This window comes from Camelina sativa, chromosome 16 (genome assembly GCF_000633955.1).
Source record: "Camelina sativa cultivar DH55 chromosome 16, Cs, whole genome shotgun sequence".
NCBI classification, from domain to species: Eukaryota; Viridiplantae; Streptophyta; class Magnoliopsida; order Brassicales; family Brassicaceae; genus Camelina; species Camelina sativa.
Window position 1 is genome coordinate 29,098,263 of NC_025700.1, and position 11,950 is coordinate 29,110,212.

Genomic DNA, 11,950 nt, shown 5'->3' on the forward strand with positions numbered 1-11,950 from the left:
GTCTATCGGTGATAGAATCCTGCACATGGGGCTAAAAGGATCGCGCAGAAGCTTATCCCCATTACATGCAGAGTTAGATACCCTTATTTGGGCTATGGAGTGCTTATTAGCGTTGGACTTGGATAAAGCTCTTTTTGCTACGGATTGTTCAGACCTCCTAAGGATGACGTCTAATATCGAGGATTTGCCGAGCTTTTCATCAGAATTGAAGGATTTTACTCATTTCAGAGATAGATTTGCTAATTTTAGTATTAGATATATTTCCCGAGAGGATAATATCCGTGCCGATAAACTTGCGAAATGTGCAAGAGCACGAGGTTTCTGTTTTTCCCATGTAAGCTCGTCGGTACCTAATTGGCTCTCTCTCGAAGAGAGTCATCTCCGATAACTTAATATATGGGGTTTGATTGATAAATACATAATTAAAAAAAAAAAAAACACTATTTTTTCAAATTTTACATGTTCAAAGAAGAACTATTACGCAAAATAGGAAAAAAAAAATGTCAAGTGTCTGTGATCAAAATTGAATAGACTCCCCCCAGTGCTGCTATTCCACCCAAACACAAAATATGGTTGACTTGATGATTCATCAAATGACAACCAATAAACGTTGTAGTTATTATTTTTTTATTTTTTTGATCAAAAAACGTTTTAGTTATTATAAAAAACTAAATGACCACCCAAATTGACAAGACAACTGAGAACAAGTAAGAAATGCGGGTTGCAACTCCACTCATGTATTCGTACTATATAGTTCTAGATGAGGGTGAAAAGGGTTACAAATATAATAACAAATAACGCCGCATGCTTTTCGTTGTTCACTTGTCAGTGTCATACTTGTACCACCACGCACCTAATTAACACTAAATGAATTGATTTAAGGTCTATTATTTACACATGTGTATGGACGGTCATTGAAGCACCATCAAGAATCTGTAGGAGGAAGTGGAGGGGGCCGGGAACTGTTGTTACTGCTGCGGATTTCATTGGTAATATATATCATTGTCGTATTGCTAACTCAGTTGTTATGAACACCAAAAAATATTAATTCAACCATATTTTGTCAATTTGTGTGTTAACAATATATTTCAACCATGTTCTAACGTAATATATCCAATATATAAAGGGATTAGGGTTTTAGGAAAAAAATTCTATCCTAAAGATCCAGTTATGTGTCTACACTCTCGTGCTAAAAATGGATCGAATGTTTTTTTCGTAGCCTTTGTTGAAGCAGTGGCTTTGCTGCCTGTCATTATACTTCTCCACCCAAACAATGGGGCAAAGTAGTTAAAAAAGGAAAACCCGATACAAAAGCCGAAGCACACTCGAGAGTCGAGGAAATCAGCCCTTTTCACAGATCTACGAAAAAGAGGGATTTGGCGCCTTGGGCTCGTTATTAGGGTTTTTTTTGGTGTCCACACAAGCAACCATTAGAATTTAGAAGTTAGATCACTAATGTGTAGAAAACACTGCAACAAGTGCTCTGTCACTTTTTTTTGTGACCCAATTGATCTCTGCCCTCCAAAATCAGTCCATATAATCGGCCCAATGGATTAAAGAATCGATAGTCATTCTTGATATGGGCGTATTATTGTTGGATCAAACACTTTCCAATTCTAATCATATAAAAACTAAATATTTTGGGTTTGAAACAATCAAATGCTAAATAAGTTTTTTTGGTTTGTGTAATTCACAGTCAGGGCATATGCTCTCTACAGCTTGTGGCTCTCCATGGCTCTCCATGTTATATAAGCACTGGAGGCAACATTAACCATAATTAATTCTGGTAATGTTTCTAAATCTCTGTATAACAACATTTGGATGCAACGTATAACATTACTTGGAACTCTGTAACATTATAAATTTATAATCTCAACAGCATGATCTCAAATTGAGTAACAACATTTGGATGCAGCATATAACATTTGCTGAATGCACCAACACCAGCTTATCATCAAGTCTCAGACTCAATCAAGGCAAGCTTGATTCACTAGATGTCTGACAATGTTAATAGCTTTCGACTACTAACTCCAAGGTAAGTTTTCTCAAAGATACACATTTACCAAAACAAAAAACAACTCTGTTTTAGTGACTGAGAATATTGTTAACAAAATGGATCCACTGTTCTTGGCAAAAAAAAAAAAAAAGACCGTGGTTCTGAAAAATAGACATCTCCATTGCTAGAAACTTGAAGCTGTTTCATTCCCTGTGTCAAGTCATCCACAACTTTAAGGACCTTAGTTTGCTTTAAAGAATCCACTGGTTTCATTACTTCTGCACCACTTCTGACCATCTTCTAGTCTTGTTCACCATCTGATACCGAGAGAGAACCACCTCTGCTTGCGTTCTGCGTTTTTGTTGAATTAGATGGAAGCAATTAAACACTTTAGTTTAGCTATGTAAAATAACACACTTACTTGTTGTGATGGTTGCAGATTATGTATATGGCTTGTTCCTTCATTTTCATATGGATTAGTATCTCTCTAGCTCTCATTTCTCCGAGGACCTTCTTTGGCAATAGGTTTTCCCGTAATTTAGAAGAAACTTGAGTCAAGGTCTTCTGTACGTGACTATACTCTTCCTTAATTTATATACAGTCAGAGAATCAAAAAAGGTGCAAATTTCGGTTAATTGCTCAATCTCTAAGGGAAAATAATTTTACAGTGATTACAAGAAAACACGCATCTTACAGTGGTTACAATAAAACACACACTTACCTCAATCACTACTTCATTTTCTGAGATCCTCTCTAAAATCTGCTCGCCTACTGGAATGTGCATATGAGCACCAGTTGCTATGATTGCTTCCTTGTTTCTATTTGCGGTTAAGCTATTAGCAAACTGTGATGGTACCAATAACTTAGCTTTTACCAAAGGAACCTTGCGCAATCCCGGACGCAGACCTTTCTCAACATCAATCTCAACAGATCTTGCAAAGACAAGAGCCAGAGCATTTTGTGCATGCGAGTACCGTGACTCGAAGTTCTAAAACAAACAAAAACGTGACTAAATCAACAAAGAAACTCAGATAATAACGTAGCAGCTGAGCATGCGGGTAGAAGAACCTATACCTCACGTGCGGAAATGGTAACAACTCGTTCACCGGATAGCTCCAACCAAAATAGTGAGGCAGAGACTAAAAAGGTTCAGACAGAACAAGAAACTGACATGTTATATTTTTAACGAATGCAATGTCTTCCTTGTGCACGCTTCATTACATCCAGCTGTATATGGGTATTAACTTTCTCGTTACATTATATCAATTTAGGAAAAAAAAAAAATAAAAAATTCAAAGTATAGTGCTGATTATCATCAATTGTGCACGCTCAGTATCAAAGACAGTATACATCAGAAAGCAAATATTTCAAGACACTAACAAACAGATATTGCTTAAAACGCACCACACCTCTCACGGTCACTAGCCAGCTCAAAAAGGAATTATAATGGCTGTGAATAAGAGAAGTTAAGAACACGAGAAGAGTCTTCTCCGTTAACAAGTCAGCTTAATGTCACAGGACTCTACTTGTCTTGGCATTTTCATGTTAAATGGAACAAGCAATCAACACAAAAAAATTAAGAGTAACAGGCAAGCTGTTGTCAACAGTAAGCAGAAGTTGTCTATAATAGGAAAATCTGAAGGGTGACTGAGTGAAAATGTCAAATTTTCGTCTCATGACAAAAAAACACAAAGACTTAAGAAACAGTCGGCAATCAACCAAAAAAGAAAAAAAGAAAAAAAAGTCCCCCTCGATCCAGAGACATCATCCGAAAACTGAAATCTGCTTGAAAAATGTTCCTTATCAACTCTTGTTTGCAACCTAACCGGGAAATAACAAAGATTAGTATCAGTCAAGCAAGCTTATACACAACTGTTGAGTAAGGAACAGAAAAGAAACATACGCTGGGAGCCTGGGAAAGTTGAATAGGATGCTCTCTCTCATTTCTTGTTCCTTGAATTGCGTTTCTTATTCTTCTCAAAACGTTTATTTTGTCGCTTCAATATAGACACTTCTCCCTCCAAGATCTTCTGGCAATTCTTCATCTCTTCCACAGGATGCCCCTTCTTCAAAACGAGGTTGACAACTTTAGAACATTCGTTTACTGCGTCCTTCACAGCATCCACCCTTCTTTTCCTTTCCTCATTATCAGTCTCATTGTCGATGGCTATTTGGCTTAACTTTTGATACTTATCTAGCACGTCATTGTACTCAGTCAAAGCATTACGGATTATTTGCTTATCAGATGCTCCAACTTCAGACCCCTGAGATGATCCAGAAGCAGCTGTCACAGGTGCAGGCTCAGCTTCTGAAACATTAGACGGAACTTCAGGTGGTCCCGAAGCAGCTGCAAAAAGTACATCCTCAGCTTCTGAAAGCTGAGACAGCAGAGTCTGAGATGCAGGTGGCACAGATGATCTAGATGCAACTGTCACAGGTGTACGCTCAGCTTCTGGAACATAAGATGAATAAAATTCAGATTCTTGGAAATATAATTCAGATAATTTTCAGAACTATTGTAACCACATGTATACCTTTGTAATCAATCTTCTCAGTGTGAGATTGAGATTTTGATATAGAAGCAAGTCCCACAGATTCGTCAACCTCCTCTCTAACTTCAGACAAAACAGATCCGGTAAGATACGGGTCCATCTGTTTCAAAGCAAAGGAAGAGTAAGACGAGATCATGATGATTGTGTTTATAAGAGATGAGTTGAAGTGGTTTAAAGAAGAGAAAGAGCAAAAACTAGGGTTTTTGTGTTAGGACTCGGATCAAATTATTGGGCCCTTGTGGGCCTCTCGTCCAAGGCTTATGGTTTAAGCCTAAGTCTCTTTGTATTTAAGTTGCTTCGTTCTCTCTGTAAAGGTATATTATTATTTAAACACGATTATATTACTTAACTTTTCTGCAGTTATGACCTACATGCCTCAAGATTTCCGGGGATCACTTGTTCGGCAGTAGAAGGAGAGGTCGGAGAGGAACAAACAGGCGGAGGTTGATGCGTTGGTTAGCTCTGGAGGGAGCATCCGTGACACATATGCTCTTCTTTGGAAGCAGCAAATGGAGAGGTGAGCCTGCCTGCCTGCCTGTTTCTGATTTCTTAACTGATGCTTTTCTTCTGGTTTCTTCTTAGAGTCTAGAATCTGAATTATGCATTCATTGACATTTTATATAGGAGGAGACAGTTGGCTCAACTAGGCTCTGCCACTGGTGTCTACAAAACCTTGGTCAAGTACTTGGTAGGGGTTCCGCAGGTATGCCCTACCCATCTCTACTCTTTTTGACACGCCTTCTCCTCACGGTCGATATTTTATCGCATCTTTATGGTTAATTTTCTTATTCTTAGTCCTCAATACCCATGCGCATATGCTACATGGTTTGTCCGTTCCTGCATACTCATGCATATAGACGATTGATTTAGTTGTTGATTCTTCTCCTCTCATACCTCGTAGGTGTTGTTGGATTTTATTCGACAAATAAATGATGACGATGGGTATGTACCTTGTTGTCATTTTACACAGACAATGAGTGTTTTGGTTTTTGTGGCAAAGGCTTCAGCTTGCATAAGAAACTTTAACTGACAGAATTATTGTTCTCGTATAAAGGCCAATGGAAGAACAGCGAGAACGTTATGGACCCCCTCTATATAGTCTCACTAAAATGGTGATGGCAATTCGGGTTTTCCTATCACTTCTGTGGGATAGATATGATACCTTCAAACTGTAAGATAGCAGGATAATATTTTCCTTGTTTTTGTTTATTGTTTGTTAACGCAAGTTGCCTTAAATGAACACAAGTCAATAATCATCGAGCTGGAAGTGCTCAATGAACTTTCCCAATTAGAGTTAGTGAAATTTTATTGTATGTGCGATGAGCAGGAGTAGAGACCAAATGAATCTCCTGTCTGAAGCTGCTATTGTCTACACATCTGAGTTTGAAAGATTCGTCACATTTATCAGGTACCATATCACTTTCTATGGGCTTGGTCGTGGGTTGCTATGTCTTCTTTTTAGTATAGGTTGCTACTGATCTACTGGATAACACAACACTGGGGAAAACTTTACTTATGAAACATTAGTGTAAGAGTTAAAGAGATTATACGTTTATGTCTATTTCAGGTTTGTTCTCCATTGTTTTTTTTTTTTAGTTTTCCTAGTCCTAATCCATTTTTGATCTGTTAAGATTGTTGTTAGTACGCAAAGGCATACCCATTAGTCTTGAGAGATAAATCTAATACAGTATTAGATATTCTCTCCAATTCATTAGTTGTGTTACATTTTCAGTTTTACTCTGTTTTGGGTTTTGATTAAATTTTTATATACGTATCCAATATTACGTAAGGTTGGACGGCTTTAGGAATTGCTTTCTCACTATTGAAGAACATTAACATTTTACTTTGTGCTTTTCCAGCGATGTATTTGCCAATTCCCCCTTCTTCATTTCAGCAGATACAGCTGGCATATTGGGCTCAAGGTTAGCTTCCATCATTCACAAGATTCTCACTTCAGTTCACGATTTTCTAACTCTAAGATTTTGTACTTCTTAGGGACAACGAGGAGTACAAGGAGATAATTGTCCAAGCAGGGAGAACCTATGAGGTAATATGTTCTCCTCAGATGCTTTTGTTTATTAATGAAACTAATTTTTTTGCCATAAGACCTTTTACACTAGTTCCATCTGAATTTGCTGTGTTCTAGCTCTCATTGATGGTGGAATCCGAAAATTCATATATTGCTTGGGATTTCTCCTTGATGCAAGGGAAGATAAGCATGGTATTGAATTTTTTAACCCGCGCTATGTTTCCCCATTATGTAACCTTAAATCATTTGATTGCTTTTTCTTGCTTGGTTTTGCTTCCCTCTTCAGAATTATTCTGGAATCACAGGGGTATCTTGTTTGTTCTCTTATGAGCTACAGTAATTGTTCAAGTTTTTAGGAAACTTAGTTTTTTGGTATTTAAAATGCATGTCGAGAAAATCACTCTGTCCCTATCTTCTGTATTTCGATTTAAAGTTGTGTCTGTTACTGCTTTTGCAAGACTCTGCTTTCCTTTATTTTCACGCTTAGTTTACGGCGTATCCTTGGCCTTTTGATGATCATTCTTGTTTCTTGACATGGGATGGGATCTAAGTTAGGTTCTCAGCTTTGTGGTTTGTCCTCTATTTAAACGTCTGTTGTTATTTCCAGGATATTGGATTTAGCGTGGAGTACATAAGTGCTTCAGGGGAAAAGACGGTGAGTCTGGTCTTAGTTGCCATACTCTATGGTTATACTTTGCTAGCGTATAGCATATATATAATTCCTCACTCTATAAGATATCCATTCAGTGAAGTGAATTTCTGAGGGTTAATTTTTCTAATTTCAGCTGATGTTACCTTACCGTCGGTATGAAGCTGACCAGGTGAGTGCCATATCAATTTTGTGGGGAAGCTTTTGGTGTGTTTTTTGTTGTTGCTCTTGCGTAGCTGTGTTGCATTAGGTAATCGTTTTGGGGATTACTGCAGGGCAACTTCTCTACCCTAATGGCTGGAAACTACAAGCTTATATGGGATAATTCATATTCAACTTTCTTCAAAAAGGTAGGGTGATATTTACATTTTGCGGTAGACAAAGTGAAGTACTAGTATCCTTTTTAGCCCATTTTTCCATTGCTTTCATTAATGTGGATCCATTCATTGGCGTCTTTTTTTTTCCTCTGTCCAAGACTCTTCGATATAAAGTGGATTGCATACCACCAGTAGTGGAGCCCGAGCCTTTAAACTGAAAGTGGAAGATGATGGTGGATTTTACTGTCATGTCTCATCATTTCTTTGTACAAGGATAAAATTCTGAACCCTTTGAGAGACATCAATGAAACTTCATAAACATTTGGTGCCAAACACACTATTGTCATTAATATTATAACCCTTTGAGAGACATCAATGGAACAAATTGTAGATTGGCATGGGCATTTGAGTTCGGGTATTTTTGATTTCCAGGTATTTTGGTAAAAGGATCCTAGATCCATTCGAGTATTTCTAGTATTCAGATCGGATTTTTGGATAGACAGCCATTAGGTTCGGTTTGGGTTTTACCTAATATCAATATATTTCATATTCGGGTTTGGGTCTTACTATGATCGTCAACTACCGAATCCTTGGACCACAACTATATTGCTCTACTTTTCAGCACAGACTCGGCTAAATGAATGGATCCACTTTATATCGAAATTAAAAATAATGTATCAAGTACCGCACCACACGCAGTTCCGGACCAACTACTCCCTCTTTATGCCTTTGTATGACTACATGTACGGCACAATGGATGGAACCACATATACATTGTACGAGAAGTCTCTAGAAAGAGTAGAAGATAAAGTGGATGTGGTGTACTTAACTGACCCGACGACGAGTCCACATACCATTTGCGCATTGGCTTGGCCTCATTTGCCTCCTACCCTTTCTCTTATAGATGGTTCATGCGCCTCTTCTACTGTAAGTCAAAACGCCAATTGTCAAATAAGCTAAGTGTTAACATAGATTAACTGTACGCACTCATTAGATAAATCATACTGTTTTTGTTCCTCCTTTGACCAAATTCCAGATACGCGTCGAGAGTGAGAACTATCGTGAATGATCCCAGCAAACATATATCATCGAAAGAGATGGTGCGATTGAAAAAGTTGGTAGTATACTGGAAATTAAGATCAAGCCGGTAAAAAACGTGAGGAAGAAGACTTGGTGGATATTGAGGAAGATCGTACACGAAAAGATGAGGCAGATAGTTGAAGAATGCTGGCATGGGATTCAATTCATGTAGGTGAAATTCAGACGATAGTATGGTTTTCACCATTCTTTTTGTAGGAAGTTACTACTCTTAAGTAGAGTTTCTATCTACGTAATGCTATATGTCTCAAACTTTATTTGTTTTGATGAGATCTTCGTTATAAGAAAGGAATTAATCGTAGATACAGTACAATACGAATCTAGCGAGAACTATGCAAACAAGAACAAAAGTGAAACAGTATAAAGATAATCCATTATATCAAAGTCCTAGCTTGTTTCTATTTTGTAACACACTTCTCTCTCATTTTTTATTACTTATTACTTTATAAGTGGATAAAACAGACCAAACCACAGTGTTCTTCTTTTCTTTTCTAATCATATAAAAACCAAATATTTTGGTTTGTGTAATTCACAGTCAGGGGATATGCTCTCTACAGCGTGTGGCTCTCCATGTTATATAAGCACTGGAGGTAACATTAACTATAATTAATTCTCGTAATGTGCTGAAAAGAATCCCAAACATTAACTATATATGCTCTCTACAGAATGAATCCCAAACTGAGTAACAACATTTGGATGCAACATATAGCATTTGCTGAGATAATCATTCAAGATTCTTGGTTCAAGATAGGTTATGCACCAGCTTATCATCAAGTCTCAGACTCAATCAAGGCAAGTTTGATTCACTAGATGTCGGACAATGTTAATAGCTTTTGAGTCAAAGTTGTAACTTATCTGGTGCGGCAACTGAAGCTAGCTTATCAGATCAAAGAATAAAGCACTTCAAGGTAAACTCTAAGTTAGTGACTGCAGATTCTTCTACAGCTCATCATGATCAAGTCAAGTTAGTATATATGTATGCAGAGGAAAAGAGATTCTTTTGGGGATTCTAATCTCGAGTTACGCCAAGATCTTTCTATTCGCAGTTGCTCTTAAAGGTAAGATCTTTAACTCTGTGTTGCGTTGTGCATAATAGTCTTAGTGAAATTCTTGTGGTCATGGATAGATGCTGCACATGATACAGAATTTAGCTCTTTCGTATTGGTAGTTGCAAATGATTAACAATTTTCCATTCAGCTTTCTCTTCAGTTTCTTTACTTGGTTTACTGATGCTCAAGATGGTGGGGAGGTACAGGCTCCTCTACTTTCTGACTTGTTATAAGTTATAGACCATTTTTATTATCTGCCCAATTTGAACTCAGGAATCAGGTTGCTAATATTATCAAGGAAGATCTGTGGTCTAACCCTCTCACCTACTTCAACAATGTAATCTATTCGTCAGTTAAGTTTCAGTGATCAATGACCAAATGACAAAACAGAATGAATCAATGATCAATGACAAAACAGTAGATGGCTTTGAGTTTAAGTTTGATAGCTTTGAGTTTAACTTTGACATCTTTCAAAATTCAGAAACAGCAAGAGATCAAACCTTATAGTTTAGCTCTCCAACAGAAGTCCATGAGTCTCACAAATTACAAGAAATCAAACACATTTCTTTAGCTAAAAGATGACGCACACTAAGAAAGAGTGAGGCAGAGACTAGAAAGGTTCAGACAGAACAAGAATCAAGCTTTATTACATCCATTTTGAAGCTGTAAATGGGTATTAACTTTCTCCTTACATTATATCAATTTAGAAAAAAAAAAAAAAACAAAGTATAGTGCTGGTTATCATCAATTGTGCACGCTCAGTATCAAAGACAGAGTATACATCAGAAAACAAATATTTCAAGACACTAACAAACCAGATATTGCTTAAAACGCACCACGCCTCTCATGGTCACTAGCCAGCTCAAAAAGGAACTATAATGGCTGTGAATAAGAGAAGTTCGAATACGAGAAGAGTCTTCTCTGTTAACAAGTCAGCTTAATGTCACACGCTTCTCAGATACGAAATTAATTCGGATCCATGTTCTCTCTCACGCTCCTCTTTGAGTAATATAATATAGCCGTTACAAAGCTTATTTAGATCCAACGGCTCTTATTCATCTAAATTCAATTTCTCCCCAATTTTCTCTCTCTCTCTCGCTGATTCAGAATTTTGGGTTCTCTCGTTCTTTGGGTTCTTTAGCGCAGATCCAACGGCTCTTATTCATTTAAATTCAAATTCTCCCCAATTTCATATACACACTCTCCTTCTCTCTCTCTCTCGCTCTCTCTTTGATTCAGAATTTTGGGTTCTCTCGTTCTTTGGGTTCTTTAGCGCAGATCCAACGGCTCTTATTCATTTAAATTCAAATTCTCCCCAATTTCATATACACACTCTCCTTCTCTCTCTCTCTCGCTCTCTCTTTGATTCAGAATTTTGGGTTCTCTCGTTCTTTGGGTTCTTTAGCGCAGATCCGCCATGGAAGGAGGTATTATGTTACGTTTCTGTAGTCGTAACTGTGATTTGTGCTTACAGATTCATGATTGATGGTGATTTTTGTTTGATTATTTTCTTTGATGGTTTCGCTGCATCTATGGTTTATTCCAGATCAATATCAAGAAATTAGCAACGATGGTACTTTGTATCTGTATATTAACTTGCGTCTTTGAACAGTTTTATGAAGGAACCGATGGACCGCCTCTCCGTGTTCTTCCCATTGGTGGCCTTGGTGAAATTGGAATGAACTGTATGCTTGTTGGAAACTATGATCGTTACATTTTAATCGATGCTGGTATAATGTTCCCTGAGTAAGTCCTGAGACCGATTCATCTTGCTTCAATTTTCTTTTTCTTCTTCCTGTAGTGTTTATAACTTTCCTTGGAAAACGTTGCTGTATAATGTTACAGCTACGATGAGCCTGGTGTCCAGAAAATAATGCCAGACACAAGGTTTATCAGACGGTGGAAACACAAAATTGAAGCTGTTGTTATAACACATGGTCATGAAGATAGAGTTTAGGGTATAAGATTTAATAGCCACATAGAGTTAGGATATATGGTACAAAAATATAGAATATAGAAATATATGGTACAAAAATATAGGATATAATATGGAACAGAAATATAGGGTACAAAAATACAAAAATATAAGATATAAGAATATATATAGAAATATATGGAACAGAAATATAGGATATAGAAATATATGGAACAGAAATATAGGGTACAAAAAATATATGGAGCAGAATATTGGGTACAAATATACGGTTAAAAACATTAGGGTTTAGGGTTTAGGGTTTAGGGTTTAGGGTTTAGGGTTTAG

The 11,950-nt window shown here is 37.2% G+C and overlaps 2 protein-coding genes across 2 annotated transcripts; one reads left to right on the forward strand and one right to left on the reverse strand.

Annotated features, from left to right (window-relative positions):
- Positions 3,561–4,703, reverse strand: LOC104753143. Its single transcript, XM_010475436.1, has 3 exons — positions 4,531–4,703; positions 3,900–4,448; positions 3,561–3,817 (listed from the first exon to the last, which is right to left on the reverse strand). Exons 1-2 carry the CDS (start codon positions 4,682–4,684, stop codon positions 3,937–3,939), a joined length of 666 nt encoding a protein of 221 aa, XP_010473738.1. The 5' UTR covers positions 4,685–4,703; the 3' UTR covers positions 3,561–3,817; positions 3,900–3,936.
- Positions 4,931–7,799, forward strand: LOC104754187. The gene is made up of 12 exons (XM_019237975.1): positions 4,931–5,065; positions 5,173–5,251; positions 5,450–5,490; positions 5,603–5,719; positions 5,876–5,956; positions 6,408–6,470; positions 6,544–6,595; positions 6,695–6,769; positions 7,185–7,232; positions 7,363–7,398; positions 7,502–7,576; positions 7,702–7,799. The coding sequence occupies exons 1-12, from the start codon at positions 5,058–5,060 to the stop codon at positions 7,759–7,761; spliced, it is 735 nt and encodes a 244-aa protein (XP_019093520.1). The 5' UTR covers positions 4,931–5,057; the 3' UTR covers positions 7,762–7,799.